Below are 19,414 nucleotides of genomic sequence, written 5' to 3'. Positions count from 1 at the left end.
TGAGTACAAGAAAAGTATTTGTGGAGCTATTTAGCAGTCAGTCTGATTACCAGTGTTGCGGTCAGGCCTAATATGAATAATCTTTATTTCCTGTTAATTCTGTAATTTCCTTTCAAAAATGGGCATGTGTAGATAATACATTGTCAGTACATTTTCAATTCAAAACATGTATCTTATACAGTTTGCTCAGCTTCCTGGAGGAGCCAGATTTGCTTTTTGTGCTCTCTGTTGTTTGACTGAGGCTGATTCAGAGTCCTGAGCTGAAATGGGAGTAGCAGGTTCTGTACACAGCCACGGGGAGTGAGTGCTGGAAGACAGAGCAGAGGCAGCATCACCTTGTCCATGTGTGCCTGCACCTGGAACCAAGGCAGGCAACATGGTCGGGGACTTTTTCTATGCTTGTTGAAAACATGGGACTAATTCATGCCTGAAGATCCCGTCTTTCCAGTGGAGGGCAAGGGCAGCCACCTTTTCCATGGCAGGAGTCATTCTGCAGCATGGGAAGCCTTTTTGGAAGGTGGGGATCAGCTTCTGGCCATGTGAGGTTGGAAGGGAAAGGGATGACCAGGCTCTCCCTCATCTCTCTTGTGATGTGGTGGCAGATTCTTCAGCCAAGAAGTCACGTTGCTGGTTCCATCAGTTACTGTTGGGATCAGGTTTATGGATTATTTTATTCTACCAGATATTTCTGTGCATTCACAGAAATACATCTGTGAATATATATCTGCACTCAGGCAGATGCCTGAATAATCTCTGGGCAGATGGCAGGGTTTGGTGATATTTTTATATGAGACATCTCCAAAAGTTTTAAGATGTTTTTTTCCTTAGTTCTGACTGTCAGCATCCCCATAGAGAGTCTTTAAACTACGGGAGGGACAAATTTTGGAACTGTTAAATGTCCAGGAATCACAGGGGACCCAGAGTCCAAAGAGGAACACGTGCATTGAAAGACTGAAATTCAAATTCAGATTTCTTCCAAAAGTTGAGAAGCATTTAGCTTCACCTTCACTGAGGAAGTGTGAAAGGATCACAAGCACTCATGGGAAGTTCTCATTGACCTTCCCTAAAGCCTAAAATGGGATCTGCTGCTGATTTCCAGTCATTTAACTATGGATGAGTGCAAATGATCTGAACATGAGACAACACACAGACACATTTCAGTGATTGCCTGTGGCAGCTCCATAATACCCAGGAGTCTGGTAACTCACAGAGCCCTCATCCATAAGGTAGCAATTTTCAAGAAGATGCAAAAAACCCCTGCCACCCTGCTGAGTAAGTCAGCACCTGCATGATCCTGTGTCCTCTAATTCCCCCTCATCTATCAACACCAAAGTCCTTTGTCTGGCATTTAAAGCTCCCTCAGCAATAATGTATTTCTGCCTTGTTACATTCACTTTTTGCCAGTTTAGAAAATGACAGAACTACATTCCTGGAGGGTGAAATGCTCAGTTTGTCCAGAGAAACAAGCCAAGAACACAAATTGTGTATCACCATAAGCTTGGGATGAAGAGCTGAGATTACCAGTTACAGAATGGGTACAGCTCATAGCACAAGATTACAGCCATCACCCTGTTTTACAGAGGATTCTGAACAGCAGGAGTGTTTATGTTTGACTATTACCTTCCTGGGGCTCATTTCACTCAAAACAGATGTTCCCAGCACTCATCTTGCAGGCCCTCCAGGGTTACTCCCCTGTGAAGGTAATAGATAGCATATATATAATATATATAAAATACATATATATATATGATAGATGGCTGTTGGCTTTGCTTCTCACCCATTGCTCCTGGAGAGCAGCACTGCCTGTTCTGGAGAACTAAACACAGAAAACAAAATCTGCTTGGATTTGGTGTTTTAAATTACAGTGGGACAAGAAAGGAGCTCTTGCTTCCACCGCTCAGCCAAGGGGAGAGAACAGCCCAGAGTGCACAGCAGTCACTTTGCTATGGGTGGAGAAAAGACTCCTATCTCCAGATAAAGTGGAAGGGGCCACTGCCAGGAGCTGTGTGCCAAAGCAAGCTCTCCCCTGTGTGGTAAATCACAGTAAGCTGGTTGTGCCTTTGTACCACTGCTGTTCCCTTCATTTCCATTGGCTGCATAACCTTTTACTGCATATAATTATCTCTCCTTATGTCTTTTTTTTTCTTTTGACCTTTCTCTTTTTCATGTAGTTTCACAATTGAAGCTAATCAAATTAAAACAAAACAACCAAAAACCCACAACAACAACACCAACAAATGAAAACCAAAACAACAAACAAACAAATACAACAACAAAAAAGGAAAATAAGGAAAATTCACACTGAGGAGAAATTGAGGATTAAACTGTCTATCAACCTTATCAGAGGGAAAGGTCTTTTTTTCTAATCATTGTTCATATTTTTGTAGATTAACAAATTTTGAAATTATTAAGTGGTTTTGTTCTTTCAGTTTGGCAGCATTTGTGGTCCTTGTCCAAAATGAAAAATGCTTTCAGTTTAAGAGTGCATGGAAGTGCATAATTTACATGGTGGCTGCTTGCTTTAACAGGTACGATAATGTAATTTTAGGATTACTTTGCCATATTAAAACCTGGCATAAAATTCATGCAATTGGGCTGAACTCTGGCCTTTCTACCTGTTCCTGCTGTCTCTGAAATGGAGGGTTCAGGTGCATTGATGTTAAAAGGATTTGTTTTGTGCTTTCAAACACATAAGTTCATGTTGCCAAATGACTACAAGGTGATCTCATTCTTCAATTTTAAAAATACCCTGGGTTTTTTTATTCTGACTGTTTCAAGGAAATTCTTGGACTCTGTGCTGACCTCAGCTGCTCCCTACTCCATGTATTGCTACAAATCTCTTTGCTTTTGGTGTGCTCCAGTTCAGGAGGGAGACTAAAGCAGCCTCTGTGTCTGAGCATTGCTTTGCCTGCCTGAGTTGGACCTGGCTGTGAATCCCTTTTCATTTTAATTCACATAACTGGCCCTCAGAGGGAACTGAGAAGCTGTTTCTGTATCCAGGCCCTGCAACTCAGCTGTCCTCTGAAGGAGCCTGATGTTAGTAGGACTGTGTGGCCTTTTTCTTGGGGAGGCAGAATAATATTTGTATATGCCAATAATTATTAATTAACAGCTGCTTTCTCCCAGCAGAAATGCCATGGGGTGCCTGGTAGCAGCCAGCTTCCCAGAGCTGTGCCACTGGCTCCCTGGGCTGGTGTATGATGGGGCATTTTCCTTTTCTGGGCTCCCAGCAGCTGGGCAGTGCCTTGGAAATGCTGCAGCTGTCAAGGTGAACAAGCTAAGGTGCAGAGAACCAAGAGCAGCTGCCAGCTTGGTGCCTGGCTTCATGAGACCTTTCCTTTTGATTCCCAACAGCTTCCCAGGAGAAGGTGACTTGTTTACTTGGTTTTAATTCTCAAGAAGAATGATAAGATGCTTCCTTTCCTGCTTTGCTAATAATCTCATCAGGCTTGTCTTAATTATTTTCATTACACTGAGTGCGGTGACATGATGATGTGATGGAGTTGTGGAGCAGAGGATCATCAATCCTGGATACAAAACAGTGTAGGAGACCAGCTGAGATAAACCTAAGCACTTGTTTTTTGCTGCCTCTCACTTGCTTGTGACAGGCAATCAAAGTTATTCATCAACTGATTGGGACTCAGATCCTGTAGCTCTCTAACCCCCCAAAACTCAGACTGATTTGTTACACACCGCTGTCCAAATTCTTTGAAAGCACTTGTGATCAGGTGGGCACTGAGTTCACAAAGTGTAGGGAAGTAATAGAAAATGAAATTGTCACCGCGGGAGCAGCTGGGAAAGCAATATTTTTTGAAGTCGGTTTACACCGACTGTTTACACCCCAGGACAGCCTTGTAAGCAATAGCTCAGGTAACTTCAGATGAAGTCATCTGAAAAGCATATGAATCTTAATAGCGTGTAGGGTGTAACCTTTGAAAAACAACTGTCTACTCCAGCTGTACAATTTGATTCCAACGAGCCAATAAAAGCCGTGGGGCAGCCCAGGCTGGCACAGTTACACCCCTGTCACGCCTTCCCCCACGGCACCAGGTGCGTCCTGGGGGTGAAACCCCGGTACCTGCACACAGGTGTGAGCCTGCAGCCCGGCTGTGCGCCCATGTCCCCGGTGCCGTGTCCCGGCTGGATGCGACCGTGCCAGGCTGTGCCATCTGCCCCGGCATGGATAGCCCCGCCCCGGGATGGATAGCCCCGCCCCGAGGTTTATAGCCCCGCCCCGGGATGGATAACCCCGCCCCGAGGTTTATAGCCCCGCCCCGGGATGGATAGCCCCGCCCCGGGATGGATAGCCCCGCCCCGGGATGGATAGCCCCGCCCCCGGATTGATAGCCCCGCCCCCGGATTGATAGCCCCGCCCCAGCATGGATAGCCCCGCCCCAGCATGGATAGCCCCGCCCCGGGATGGATAACCCCGCCCCGAGGTTTATAGCCCCGCCCCGGGATGGATAGCCCCGCCCCGGGATCCGTAGCCCCGCCCTGCTATCCATGGCCCCGCCCTGCTATCCATAGCCCCGCCCTGCTATCCATGGCCCCGCCCTGCTATCCATAGCCCCGCCCGCCCCGGTCCAGCCCGCCCGCCCCGCGCCGCCGAGGCCAGGTAAGAGCTGCGGGGTTCGGCCGTGCCGGGCACAGCCCCGGTGTGCGGGGGGACGGGAGCGCAGCCCCGGTGGGCTCGGTACGGGCGCTCCGTGCCCATGTCCGTGTGCCAGGCTCGGGACACAGCGGGGCTGCCGGACCTCCATCGCCGGCCGGAGGTGCCGCTCCCCTCCTGCCCCCGCCCCGGGCCGGCCGTGCCGGTGGTGCCCGCGCGTGCCCGGAGGGCTCCGGGATTCCTCTCCGGGCCGGATCTGCCCTCGGGGGCACCGAGCGGGTGGGATGGTGGGGTGGGCGGCTGCACGCAGCAGCTGCCGGGCAGGACACGGGGACAGCCGGGGCGGCAGTGGCGGTGGGACACGGGTTACAGGTGCTCGTGTGCTCTGCGGCAGCGCCCGGGGTCAGGACAGCGCCTGGCACAGCGACACGGCAGCGGCGGGGCCGGGGCACGGAGGTGGCCGGGGGCACGGAGGTGGCCGTGCCTGTCGCAGCCCTGCCAGTGTCGCAGCCCTGGCTCGGGGCTGGTCCCGCAGACCGGGCTGCCGGGACCCTGCCTTGATCATTCCCGTGGGTCCGGCCGGGGCTTTGGGATGCTCAAAGCAAAGTGTGTCTTACTTTGCATTGATGGATTGCGTTATCAAAGCCTTCTGCAATTAGTCACAGAGTGGTTTTGTCCCGTCTATTAAAATTAAGTTTGTGAGGCAGCTGCTGGTTTTCAGAGGAGAGATTATGGAATGAGACTAATTTGGGTTGGAAGATCATCTCATTCCAACCCCCCTACCGTGAGTAGCGACACCTTACTCTAGAGCAGGTTGCCCAAAGCTCCATCCAACCTGGCCTTGGACATTCCAGGGATGGGGCAGCCACAACTTTCTCTGTGGAGAAAATCTGACATAAACAACTTTTAAAAAATGAAAGTCCCAGAAAATAAGGGATACTTTTGATGATTTATAGTGTACTTTTTGTTCTTGCTTCCCCACTTAGCATTCTAAATTACTTGTAAAAATGTGGATCATGATGTGTCACCTTCCTGTGACTTCTGCTGTTTTGTCTGTATATTTTCTAGTCTCCCCTCTCCATCCTGGTTTTATTTACCTCCATGCTCATGCTTCGTTGTTGTAAATGCTTGGCATGGCAACAAAACCAGCATTTATTAATTTCTGCTCCCTTTGCAGCCATCTCTCTAGTGTGATCAATGCTGTTGTATAAGCCACGTTAACCTATGACCTGTTTGGTTCTTATGTCTTGGATTGCTTTGGCAGTGAGTCATTTTCACAAAAACATTTGCAGTGGCACTTATCCTGTCCAGCGATGCTGCAGACCATTCTAGGCCCTGCATCTCTGCCCCTGGGACAGACCACAGGGCATGGTCAGACTGGAGATCTACTGACCTGTCTGTGTGAACCTCTTTCAGGGTGCTAGCGGGCAGGATTAGTTGGTTCTGAGGGCTGAATCCATTTCCTTCACCTCCCTCCCTGTTCCACCTTTGGCAGAATATCTGAGAAACTCCACGTGGTGACCTGAGTTTCTGCTCTCCTGCACAATTCTGTAATTGAAGTGCAAACTTGTGGGTTTTTTTCCCTTCTGGACTCATAAATTGTGTCCCTTTAATGGGCCTCCATCCATGGGAAAGGGGCAGCCCTTGCCATGGTATGGCACAACGTGGGACAAAGTGTTCATTGTACATCAGGCTCGCTTTGATTGCATTTAAATCAATATTGTTATCTGCTTTCAGAGATGTAGCAGGGGAGTGTGTGCGTCGGGAGAGAGAAAAACAAAGCAATTGGAAATGTTTGCAACAAAGTTGAAAGGAGTACAAGGCTGTCCTGGGGTGTAAACAGGCAACAGACCTGAGAAAAAGAAGGGTTTGTTAGTGACACTTGATTCAAAACCAAGTCACTTTTTTTTTTCCAAGTTAAACCTAATGGTGCAGTTCATTTTGGAAGGCCAAAAGAGATGGGATTAGAAACTCACCCAGGGAGGATGCTGCTGGGAGCTGCTCTGGGTGGCTGAGCCTCCATGGCCTCAGGAGCTTGAGCCCAAGCTGTTCCCTTCTTGCAGAGCTGCAGCTCCCAGGGCTGACACTGCAAAGCAGAGTCACCAGTGTGGAGTGTCCCTGGGCAGGCATCTCACCCTCTGCAGCATAAGGGGCATTTTACACAACAGCATCACCATCCAGTTGTGTCTGGGCAGAATTAGAGCTGTCACTGCTCATATAAAAGCATCCAGTCTTACTCAGTTTAAGCACCTAGAAATAAAACTACTTTGTTCAACGGTTTAGATGACCTTGTTATTTTTATCCAAAAAGTCTGTTTTCTCCACCTTCCTTCAAGATTTGCTAAGTATTCATGGAGCTGCAAAGATGGAAGAAACACCTTGTCTGTGGAAGGATAAGCTAAATGACAGGCCATGTCCACATGCAGATTTGTGCTAGTTTAAGCACATCTGTTTATAGCTGTGCCTGTAGCTAATTAACCTACTGCAACTTTCTCCAGCAGGGAGAACCTAGCACAAGCACTCTGAGTTTGTGTTGAAATCTTTTGATCTTTCACCTACCTCTGAGCACTGCAGGAGGCAGACAGTGGAACCTTCTTGTAAGTCATGAGTGCTGCCTCCTGTCCCACTCAGGTCATCCTGCTCCTAGAGCGTATACATATACATAGTGAATTAATGGCTATGTTTGCACTGGAAAGTTGCATTATTTCTAGAAGGAAAGTGGCCAATTAAAAAAAAATATTCCCCTCTCTGAATTTGTTTTCTCATGGAACGAGGTCTGTGAAGGCAGGTGATGGGGGCTTACTCCCTCTGCAGTTTCCTTTCACTGTATGTCAGGGTGACAAAGTAAAACAGCTTCAGTTGAAATTTTAGTGTAGTGCATTTCTAGGCCCAGCACAGACCAGTCAAGGCCTCAGCATTTGCTTGGGAATTAGAAGAGATAAAGAAATGGATCTGGCTCAGACATGGACAGACTTGGGCATCATTGTTGTTCCCTTCCATCTTGTGAGGGTGACCCCAGCCTCTTGGATGTAGACCCTCTTTGTTTTGGCATCAATAAATAGAAACTACAGATCAGGCAGTACTTCCTAAGTGTTTCTAAAACTCCTTTTCCCCAATGTTGGAGGGAATTAAACCTGCCAAATCTCTCAAACAATGAGATGCACCCTGCTGTCTTACAGTTAACTCAACACTGGAATTGAAGGTATTTCAGAATCATTCAGGCATGGCTGAGGCTTAAAAATAATCAGTGACCAGAAGGAAGGATCCCTCAGTATGCAAAGTTTCCTAAACAAACAGCACTGTTTTCCCTTGGGATTTATCACCAGCCCTCACACCACTGAGCTCAGCAGGAGTACAAAGGAATTGGGCCCCTGCATATTTTTAACTTCTCCACCGTGTTACAAAACAAGGTGGTTTGAGCATTGTGGGTTTTTTTGTTTGGGTTTTTTTGAATAAAATAACTTCTAATCTGAAGGGCTCCTGGCCAGGGTAGGTGTTGCAAGCTCACAATTATTGGGGCATAACAGGCAGGGTCAGGAAAGCAATTTAAGACATGTCACCACTGCAGGCAAATGTGGAGAAATTATGTTTGGAAGAAAGCACAGTTGAGGTCAGCAAATATTTTTCTGGGTCAAAAATAAAAGACAGAAGTTCTCCTGGGTGGTTGCTTTTTTCTTCATCTTCCATTTCTGCAGTTCCTTTGTTTGAACTCAGCCAAAACTTACCTTCCACCTCCCATTTTTCATATTGAAAATATCTGGGTTCTGAGGATGAGTGAGTAACAAAGGGGGACAGGGAGGTGATTAATCTAAATCCTTGCAGTGTTCTGGCTTTAAGCTGTTAACTGCTCAGTTTTAGATGCCACATATTTAATTATTGTTGCCTTTTCAAGTGTAAACAGCTGAGGAGATGCTGTTAGGAGTACCCATCATACCATGTGGCATCTAGAAACGCTGCTGGCAGGACAGGTGAGTTTTTAAAGGTGATAGAACACGTCTGTTCTCCCTTGGCTGAGAGGGAAGCCTGGGCATGAGGATGTTTCTCTGATGGAAAAGTCAGCGTAGCAGAAGCACAGCAGCATGTCCATGAGAGGCCCTAAACTGGCTCACAGCTACGCTGTGGGGGTGAAGAATTGCTACAAACTAATATATATGGAATGAAATTTCATTTAGAACTCGTTTTCTGGGGGACATAAGCGGAGATTTAGAGCAAACCCCAGCACAGGCACTTGGCAGTGGAATGACTGTGCTGGGAATGAACTGGGTCCAGGGTGACAGGGCAAAGTCTCTGAAGTCCTGGCATCCTCTCTGGAGATCCAGCCATCCCTGTTCTCTGGGATATTCGGGGATTTCTTGGTGTCCCAGGTGGCTGTGCTTGTTTATTTGTGTTCTGGCAGTCTGCAGGGTTACAATGAGCTACATCCTGCAAGCTCTGCAAATAGTTCCCACCTATGAAATAAACAGAACTCTTAAATATTTAGACTATAGCATTGCATTATCAGTTTATTACCAATAAAAGGACTTGTTGACCTTAAGGAGTCTGAGTCAGACTCTTCCTCTGATGGGTGTTTTTATTTTGGCCGTGTTGGTTCTAGGAAATAATGATTAAGACTGAAAAGCTCAGTCTTTTATTTACCCTAGGTGGTAACCGTAGGATGGTTCATTTAATTAAAAATGGCTAAGAGGAAGTAAATTGTGTGTAATGCAAATTCCACCCATGCAGTTTCTTGTTAGAAGGAGATGAGTGGAGTTCAGTGGAGATAATTATTCATGTGGTGGTTACATTGCTTTGGGTAGAAACAGAGAGGGGAGGAAAAAATCTTATGCATCCTTAACTGAACCTTCTGTAATGTCCTGGGATGTTCTTTGGAAGCCAAGGTATTTCTGAGGCTGAGTGCAGATAGGCAGGATTCACCCATTTCCTCAGTTATGCATTCCCCACATGCACTGAATAGGGGAGTTTGCTCATTTCTTTGGCTTAGCATTGTATTGTTGTTCCAAAATAGCTTCTGCTGGCTGCTCTGGAGGGGCTGGGCTGGAGACCTGCTTGTTCTGATAAATTCCTGCAATTCCTCTGTGCCATCTCAGGGCCATTCTTGATCAATGGACACCTTTCACTAAAGCTGCCTAAGGGGAGGGGGAGGGAAGAGATTTTAATAAAACAGCAGAGATTCTCCATCATGCCGGACATTATTGGAAAGTGTGATGTGAAACGATGACTTGATCTGAGAGAAACCACCCAGGGCTGTGCTCAGAATGAGCTGAGCAATGTTGTTGTTGTCTTTTTTTTTTGTTTGTTTTTTGTTTGTTTGTTTGTTTGTTTTTGTTCTGGGATGCACAGTGGAGTGAAGAGCCATCTCTGGGGTCAGAGCTGTTCTCTGCCCCTCAGGGCCTGACAAAGCTGCCCTCACTGGGGGTTATCAGCTGCTCATTTATCTGTCTGAGGTGGGAATGGCTCTCTGTCATGTACAGCCCTCACTGAACAGAGAAAAATATGTATAAAGTCTGTGAGTAGTTCAACTTGAACAATTCTGGCATTTGCAGCTGGCATTGCCAGAATTTGGCCTTGACATTTCCTGTGTGATGGTAACAGATGTGTTTAGATGTGGACTGCTCTGGGAGACTACAATTGCCTGCTTTGTTTGTAGTTATTCTTTATCTTATCAGCTGTCTCTCATCTGAAGGCCATTTCTAGATGACTTAGCTGCTTAGCAGGTTTTTGAGTAGGAACTGTAGGGCTCTTTCTCTCATTTCTCTGCAGCAAGCCAGACTAAATATCATTGCAGTCAGTGCAGTGACAGCATATTTAAGAATAGCTTTTCAGAAAGCAATTAAATATATTCTCTGCTCTTGTAGTTCACAGCTGTTCCTAGTCAGCAGAGGAGTAGACAGTTCAGAGCTGCAAGTGGTTTATTGCAAATTAGGAGAAAATAATGCACCTTGGGCCCTGGCTTTCCTGTGGATCTCCTGATTTAGGTGTTTGTACTACATCACCCCTGCGGAGTCCAGACTGTCTGTTAACGAGGCTTTGATTGGGGAGAGGATTATGTGCAATAATCTAACGTTTTCTAATTTGGAAAATCTTGGATTTCTAACAGAGCAAACCCAAGCTGTGTGGTGCTGCTGCAGGAGTGTGAGCCTGCCTCAGGGATTAGGCAATCAGGGGAGTGAGCACCCAGCGCTGTACCTGCCTGATAATGTACTGTACCTGTCAGGTCATTCTTATCCTTAATCTATTGCACTTACAGACACAGGTTAACAATTAGCACACTCTCCCTTAATGCTCTGCCCTGAGTGGTTCATGCTGGGGTTCTCCTCTCCAGCCTGTGCACTGCCCAACACACTCAGGGGGTGCCCATCAGAGGCTGCCCAAGCTCAGTGGAGCAGGGACAGCCCCGTGGTCATGCTGCAGATGGAGAGAATTTCCCAGGCTTGTTTGTTCCTGCAGGTCTGGGTCAACAGCTTTGCAGGTCCTGACACTTGCAGCAAAACCTCCACCTCCAGTGGAGCAGTCTTCTGGACCAGCTCACTTTCCCACAGCAGGTGCATCAAGTGGTTTGATTTTTAACTATATAAAACAAAAGAAGGAGTTGGCTGTTTGATTTCTGTTAACCTTTTCCTTCTAGTGTAGCTGTTTCAGTAAGAAATGGGGGGGGGGAAGGCTCTTTACAAAGAAGTAGCCTTTTTCCCCAAGGAGTAGCCTTTATTTTTAATTGACTGCCATACCAATGAATAAATATGAGTCTTCACTGGAAATATTTTCTGAAGGAGTTTCAGCCCACATGTCATGGGGTTTGTTAAAAATAAATAAAAGTTCTTGAGAAGCAAAGACTGTGGTATGTCCTTAGATACCTTTTCAAAAATAAAATATGTCTTTGTAGAAGTAGAATTGTGCCTGAGAGCCAGGGAAGAGTAGATGGAACGAAACTAAGCATGGAAGAGCCATGCCAAGCTGGATGAAATGTAGGTTTAAAGAGTGGAGATTCACCAGGGCTTTTTATTTTTGTTTCTGTTTAAACTATTTGGAGTGGTACTGATAGTTTCTCAGATGATAAGGGCTATAATTGTAGTGTGACAAGCACAGCCATTCTTGCCTTAAAGAAGTAGGAAATGTTGTTTCCTTTCCTCCAACAATTTTTTACAAAAAAATAAGAGTTTTTATGACAATGCCATTCCTTTTATTAGCTTTTTTTGTGCAGTGTTCTATGGTATTTGTTTGTAAACACTATGGTCTGATGGCTGTTGTTGCTTTCAACATGTTGTTGTGCCATTACAAAAAAAGACAAACATTTGTGAATATATCATCCAAAAAACAAGCTAAGTCCCTGAAATGATGTCAGATGAGCAAAGTTCAGCTGAAGAGCTGGTTTTCAACTTTGGATGGGCCACCTGATGAAAGGGATGCACCATGTAGACAGTCCAAAGAAGTGACAAAAATAATGAAAACACCAGCTTTGGGGAATTTAAAGGGGCTGTGAAGGCTGAGGTGTCAAGCCCAGTGAGGGTGGCTGCAAAGGGGTAATTCCTGTGTCAGCTGGGATGGGCTGGCACCTCTCAGGGACATTGGGGTAGGCAAAAGGAAGGAGTTTCTTGCTGAAGCAAAGCACTGAAGTAGATGCCCTGAAAGGACTGAGGTTGATATCCTCAAAGGCACAGATTAGAGACACAAGCTTTGAGATTAGGGAAGGGGCTTGATGTCCTTCAGTTCATGTTTGCCATGAAACCTGGGATTTATTAATTTTTAATGATCTGACTCCCAAGGCAGCGGCTTTGGAAGAAACAACAAAGTATCACAAAACCCACAATCACTTCAAAGGTTTGGAAACAGCAGAAAAATTGAGTGAGGTAGAAACTGCCTCCATGGGCAGGAGCAGAACTTTTCCTCCCTCAAAGGTGTGCCTTCCTGCCCTAAAGTTGGCCAAGAGAGAGGAAAAGGAATAAAGTAGCAAGGCAGTGCTTGATTTACCTTTCTTCCACGCCCTGCAGCCTCTGGCCATTTTCACTGTCTTTTGAAACACAAAAGTTTTCTGCACCAGTAGTGTTTGAATAGCAAATACCAGTGCAGCATAAAGCAAAGGACACACATATTAGAAAATGAGCAGCCCCTGGTATTTCATAGCATAACATGCAGCAGAAATGCTTGCAGGTTGCTGTTCTGTCCTCTCCCAATTGCTTTACAAAGGTTGGCTGCTTATCCTTGATCTCATTTAGGGCACAGAGAAGGGAGGATAAGAAGAGTGGAGGTAAAAAGCAAGTGAGCAATTTGGTAATTTATATGCATATTTTGCTTGTGGCATGCTGAATCAACTGTTTACCTGTAAGTAGGAAAGAGCTGAAATAAAACATTGTCTTGGTTGGGTTAATACCACGTGAGGAGGAAAGCAGGGCAGCTCGTTTTGGAACTTGTGCTGCAGAGCAAATAAAAACCTCCAATGTACACATTCGGTTACCATATGTCACGCTTATCATAAAAGGCATCTCGGTGCTATTTCTTTTGCAGGGATGCTTGAACTGCAGAGAGCAGACTCCCCTGGTGAGGAGGGTGCATGCCAGAGGTGCTGGGCTTGCTGTTGGTGAGATGAGCTTTGGTGCCTGCTGAGGAGGCTCCGGCGGGTGGCAGGAGCTCACTCCTTCCCTCTCGGATTGACGTTGGCACCCGGAGAAAAGCAGAGCAGCCCGGTTTTGCTGAGAGGATTTTCCTGGCAGGGGAAAGCATGCAGCACAGAGAGACGTGCCAGCCAAGAGCCTGGAAGTGCAAGGCCAGGTGCTAGGGCGAGTTCCACCCCAGGAATGCTGTGGTGAATCCTTCCTCTCCAGCCGCGCCTCACTCAGCACCGGGGCGGCTGCGAGGGGCTGCCCATGGGCTGGGTTGGTGCCTGCCCTGCCTTCACCTGAGCCACTGAAGAGCTGAAGAAGATTGTAGGGAAGATGTTGGACTTGAGCTTCCTGACCGAGGAGGAGTATGAGAAGCTGATGAAGGTTCTGCAGAGAGATGCAGAGCTGAAGAAGAAGGATGGGGATCGCATCAGGTGAGAGAGCAGGATGTGAGCTTCCCTTGGGGAAGATTTTTTCACTCCTTTGAGAGAGGAGCGTGTGTGTGTGTGTGTGTGTGTGTGTGAAGAAGGAGAGGTGCAGATTGCAGCAATACTGTCCCTTTTGCTCAGATTCTGGTAGATCTTTTCATTGTACCTCATCTTCCCCAGCCATCCTTCTGTTGCTGCTGTCCTCTCCTTGCAGGAGTGGACTCTCCTTTTGAGTTAATCATCAGCCCTCGGAGCTGCCAGGGGCAATCACCCCTTTCCTGTTTGGTGGAGGAAGACATTGATTTCTTGGTGGCAGAGGTCTGAGCAGGGGAGCAGCTGCTACCTTGTTTTACTCACTCAGTAGCACAGAAAGGCCATAAATGAGTGTTTTAAAATGAGATTATACAAAATGAGATTTTAAATCCCCTTCTCTGTTTTATGTTGCCCCATTGCTTTTTGAGGTGCACCATCTCTCCTACAGAGAGGGGTGATCAGAGGCTCCATGATCTGCCAGAGGTTTGCAGGGAGGTTCCAGAGCCAGGGATTGTTGCTCAGTTCAGCTCCTCTGCCATTGGCCATCCTGGAGCTCAGGTCTGGTTGATCAGGATTGCTTGTTGCTGCTGTCACTTTTTAAATGCCAGCATTAGACCATCTGGGCTGACAGTATGTACCAGGCTCAGGGAGCTGAATTCTCCATGGCAAGAAATGAGTAACTCAGTGAGTGTGAATGGCACTGTGCCGGTTTAGCCCAGCTAAGGGTGTGAGTCCTCCATTTGCTGTTGAGCCAAAAAAAGAGTAAGATAGAAATATATAGAAATCTATATCCTTCTAGAAAGGATGCTCAAGGCTTGAAGAGGGAGCAAGAAGCTTTGCTGCAGGCTCCTGGGAGCCTGTGTACCCTGGCCTCTGCTGGGAGGTGAGCTGGAGAAACAACTGGAGCCAGAGCTTGGGGTGTATGGGTCTGCATGCTTTTACCTCTCCTCTGAACTGAAGCAAATTCAAAAAGGCTTGTTTTGTATTTCTTTTGGGTTTCGCTTTTTCTGAAATGGAGTGAATTTTTCCTCTGAAGTAGAGGTTTGGTAAAAAGAGTGTTTGGATTATTTTGGGTTTTTTTTTTTTTACTTTGAAAGCTGTTGCACGGGAGGCTTTGATTTGGGAGTGAAGTGAATTAGGTCCTGCCCAGAGCCCCTTGCTGTCAGTTTGGCTACCTGCAGTAAGACATGTTTGGTGTCAATACAGTCTGCCTGCTGGGCAAAATGAAGTCAAAGGCATTTCCCTGATCTGCTGTCAGCAGGATTAAAACATCTATTTCCTCTGGCCCAGCACCTTGAGACCCTCATGGAGGCAGTGCAGCCCTGGTCTAGATGGGAGCCTGAGTCCCCAGCATAGCCTGCAGAGTTTTGAGCCGAGTTATCCCTGCTCCCTCCTGGCCTTTAGGCAGCCAAATGTGACCCTTCAAGGCTTCAGGGTCATCTGGGGGTTTGCCCCCTTTTCCTGCTGAGAGCTGGGCTGAGGTGGGAACTTCCTCACCACAGGGACCCTGAACTGTGGTGAGCTGTGCCATCTGAAAGGCAGCTAATTCAGCAAACCATGGTGAGGAGGGTTAGAGTACTGAGCACTGCCAGGTTTAGGTGCCAAAAACCAGCCCTGGGTGTGCCCAAGTGAGGTACAGGAGGAGAAGCCAGGCTTAGGAGGGAGAGCTAACCATGTGAGTGCCAAAATGGACATAGCAGGGAAAGGAGCAGTGTCCAGGGAGAACGCTGCAGGGACAGGTTCTTCCCTAAATATTATTATTTCTTTCTGTAGTTTGCAGCAAATTTGATCTAAAAGGTTTTGCAGCCCATGAACGGATTAATAGACAAATAAAATGGAGAAATGCAAGACAGACAAATAGTCCCACCCCTTCCTTAACCCTCAGGGCAGCCAAGCAAGTGGACAAATCTCCTTGCTAGGTGAATGGTTTGGATTTGTGAAATTTGGAAGAGGTGAAAGCCCGAGTTTACAATTTCAGATAAAGAATAAATCAGCTGCTGTTTTAATCCTGGTTTGGCTCTTGTGATTGCAGAGAATAATCTCTGGATCCTTCCTGGTGTCAGACAGGTGAACCCATGGATACATCACAAAGGCAGCTCAGGGGAAGCCAAAACTTTGAAGATCTTTTTGGTGTGTAATGCTTGCATTGACTTTCAGGAGGATACAAGGCTCCATCAAGGACGAGAAGAAGAAGAAGTTTGTGACAGGTGAATGGTTTTCAGAAGTGAAAGCAAAACGGTTTCAGGAAGACTTGGAGGGGCCGGATCTGCTTCGGGCATCAATTAGAAGGAAAAAGGGCAAACTAGAAAGTAAGTATGTTAGTGTAAAACTTCAGAAAACACATTGATGGACAAAAATTGGTCCAGGATGGGAGTCTCCCTGTACTGGAGTCTGTTGAGAATCACTCTCTGTATAATGATAAGGGGATTCTCACCTATGTTTTCAGTACCAGAAAAACACCCCTTGTTATCAAATCAGGGCTCAAAGAAAAAAATTACAGTGGCAGAGGAGCAGGGCAAAAGCCATGTGCAGTGGATGCATTTTCCCCAGTTCAGCTTATTTTTTCTTGGTGGTTTTGGTGGGGGGTTTTTTTTGGGTTTTTTTGGGGGTTTTTTTTTTGCTTCTTTTTCCCAAAATTTCTGTTTGCTAGAGGTCATTGGTGCCCCAGTTCCTGAAGTGATGTGACAAGAGGTGCTCTCACAGGCCTCTGGGATGCTGAGATCAGTCACATTTCTGCAAAGGGACAGGGTGCCTCTCTCCTCCTGCCATGCATTCACCCACTTGAGAGGGTCCATGCATTGCTTTTTACATGGAAATAATTCCAGGACAAGATGTGGTTTTCAAAGTAAGAAGGGCTTTGTGGCATTTTATCTACGTGCTGTGGCAAGTGAGCCCTGCTGCACAGTTAGTTATGAATACCCCACTAAGAATCTTTGTTTTAGTGTGGTAGGAAATGAGTAAAAGTCTTAGAGCAGGAGTGCCTGTCAATTTTATACACATGCATAAAAATACATGTATGGGCAAGTCAAACTGGTCAGGCCACTCCTGATTTCTGTCGGAATTTGCTTCTTGTCTCATCCTAAAGTTACCAAAGGCATGTCTTGCTTGTCTTGATGGATTATAATGTACTGAACTGTTTGTGGGGATGGGAGCTGTGTCAGTGGCTGAGCCAGTTTTCAGGGCAGGGATTTGGATGGGAAGTGAAGGCTTCCTGTTGCCTCTGCCAGCCAGGAATGAAGAGCTCTGTCTGAGGGAGGAGTGTCAGTGAAGAGCAAGCACGACACAGTGACTTTGCAAGTGGGGTGAGGGATTGTAGTGTTTTATCTTCTTTTTGCCAGGGTCAGGATTAATTGCTTGAGAGACACAGTTCGTGTTCGGACTCAGCTGTTTATTAAGTCTTCTCTGTTACAGTCTCACAAGCTGTGAGCTCTATAGCACTTCATGCTAACAAACTGAAAAATGGCTCCTATCTCTCTCTACAAGGCCTTTAAAGAATAAACTTTTCAGTTTAAAAATGACACCTAAATTATCCACAATGCAGATTTTTCTACCCAATTACAAAACACCACCCAGAGCCATGAAGAAGAAGGTGAAAAAGAAGGACTCAGCCTCTGCCCTAAAACCTCCATCTTGTTTTATATATATTACTACAAACTAAAAACTTTAAGTTTTCCACCCTGTGGTAACACACACTTCTATTCAAACCACACACCCACAATCCCAGTGCTGTCACTCAATTTTGGAAGCCTTTTCCACAGCCTCAGGTCAGTGCAGTGTTCGCTTGGGGGTCAGTGTCTGTCAGCACAGAAAGTTGAAAATTCTCAGTGCCCAGGGTTCCAACAAGGATTGAATGCAGTCTTTGGTTGTCAAGGCCTTTTCAACCATGACAGGCAAAGGGAAAGTGTGGGAGTTCTGTGTTTGGTTCCTTTATTTCCAGCACAGCTGCCTGCTGGCACCTCCCTGCCCCAGGTGTGAGGCAGAAGAGGAGGAGGATGTGGCTCACTGTATTAATAAAATATATCCTCGAATGGTTTGGCAGTTCTCGTAACAGGTAGATTTTTCTCTTTGAAACAGACCAACTACATGGATAAATACATACAGATCTTGTTGACCAGACTGAGCTTTTATTCACTGTCTGAGAGTTTAATCCTTTTGGTTTTGCAGTAGCAAGAAAACCCAGTTGCTACCAAAATACCTAATGCAGCATTATACCCTGCAGTCTGCTGTAAAAGTTACCATCCTCTATTGTTTTTAATTTGGGGTCTTTGGGAACTTAGAAGATATAGCTGGGCCTCGTGCCAGTAAAAATAACAGGGATCTCCTCATTAACTGTATTGGCCTCCTCCTTTGTTTGCCAAGATCGGATGACTTGAGTCAAAACAGGAAATGGCTGAATTTAAATCCTGGAACAGATTAACTTTATTGACAGTCAATGGCAGCGTCCTGTGGAGGTTTCCAGTGATGTGACAGCTCCTGGCACGAATCAGGCATTGGGCAGCTTTGTCCTCTTGGACCTGGGGGGTCTGGAGGTGTCTTTGCTGCCCTGGGGCTCCCCATCCTTGGGGAAAGCAGGCAGAACCCCTGAGATCCCTCTCCTCTTAAACCCCCAGGGATTGTGCTTTTCCATTGGGCAAATCTTCTTACCCCAAACAAAACACACCAAGCACTACAAGTTTAATGAAATGTCATTTCTCACTTGTCTCTGTTACATTACAGATGAGGCCAACAAGCACATCCAGATGGGTGTGGAAAGCAAAGCTGCCCCAAGTCCTGCCCTTCCTGAGGACGTTGCTGATGCAGGAGAGGGAAGGTAACACTGCTCAGTGCAATGCTCAGGCTGCTGCTCCTGCTTCTAATGAAAATTGAATGCTACCCATTAAACCCTAACTGAGTTTCTGAAGCTGTATAAGTAATACCTTCTATAGGATACTTTTTAAGTCCTTCTTCCAGGAATTGTCAGACTATCAATCCACCCTTAATAATCAAGTGCTAATGTGCTTATCCCACAAAGGTCTTTTCCTGCATGATTTGATAAGGGATCAGCAAAATGGGAGCTGTCTCTAATGTCAGGATATGCTGGTTAGTTTTTCAAAGTAATTATGGTTTTATTTGTTTAATTTTTGCTATGGAGCAACACTAACCAAATGAGCTGTGTGAGGAAACTGCTCATTTCCTGCTGGTGTCTACTTCTGTGTCCAGTGCTCAGCACTCTCCATCAAGGCCTGGTAGGACTTCACGTTGTGCTGACTGAGCAAAAACATCTGTTAAAAGCACTCCAAAGAGCAAGTCAATGACCTCAGTCAATATCCGTGGAGTGTGGAGAAGCAATTAAAATATTCACATATTCATGTATTGTTGTTCCCATCTCATTTGCCTTTTTTTTTGTCAGCAGAATGAGGAATCATTCTCCACAGGTGGCAGTTGCTCCAGTTAAATATTAAATATGGGCCTTGACAACACTTGGAAACCTCTTGCAGCTGATTAGTGGGCGTTGTTTAATGAGGGATCCAGAGGCAACAGGCCCTAGGTGCTCCTGCTCTGCTGGCAGTGGTTTTTATTGGGGAGGGTTGGTTAAATCCTGAAAAGCTAGCTTTGTTTTTCTCATTCAGTCTTAAGCAAGGTGTGGCCTGTTCCTTCCTGGGCCATAGAATAGAAATGTCTCTCCCTTCTGCATGGCCCTTGGGCTCTTCTGGCACTTCCCAGAAGGAGAAAGTCTGAACAAACCTAGTAGTTGACACATACTGTTTTTGT

General features: G+C 46.3%; 1 protein-coding gene and 1 long non-coding RNA gene across 3 annotated transcripts in view; one reads left to right on the top strand and one right to left on the bottom strand.

Moving 5' to 3' along the window:
• Positions 1–128: 128 nt before the first annotated feature.
• On the bottom strand, positions 129–4,175 carry LOC310917716. Its single transcript, XR_014591473.1, has 3 exons — positions 4,079–4,175; positions 1,621–1,692; positions 129–356 (listed from the first exon to the last, which is right to left on the bottom strand). It is a non-coding gene; the product is annotated as an uncharacterized lncRNA (long non-coding RNA).
• A 398-nt stretch (positions 4,176–4,573) lies between these two features.
• The window catches only part of LOC310917763 (synaptotagmin-like protein 2), a 29,461-nt gene continuing 14,620 nt past the window's right edge, over positions 4,574–19,414 (top strand). For both annotated transcript variants that reach the window (XM_083876276.1, XM_083876275.1), the window contains exons 1-4: positions 4,574–4,615; positions 13,108–13,636; positions 15,821–15,972; positions 18,380–18,473. In XM_083876276.1, the coding sequence (XP_083732402.1) occupies positions 13,536–13,636; positions 15,821–15,972; positions 18,380–18,473 (347 nt within the window). In that variant the 5' untranslated portion in view covers positions 4,574–4,615; positions 13,108–13,535. The remainder of the gene's footprint in view (positions 4,616–13,107; positions 13,637–15,820; positions 15,973–18,379; positions 18,474–19,414) is intronic.

This window comes from Zosterops lateralis (genome assembly GCF_965231275.1).
Source record: "Zosterops lateralis genome assembly, chromosome: 21".
Classification (NCBI taxonomy): domain Eukaryota; kingdom Metazoa; phylum Chordata; class Aves; order Passeriformes; family Zosteropidae; genus Zosterops; species Zosterops lateralis.
This window is presented reverse-complemented; position numbering and strand designations above follow the sequence as displayed.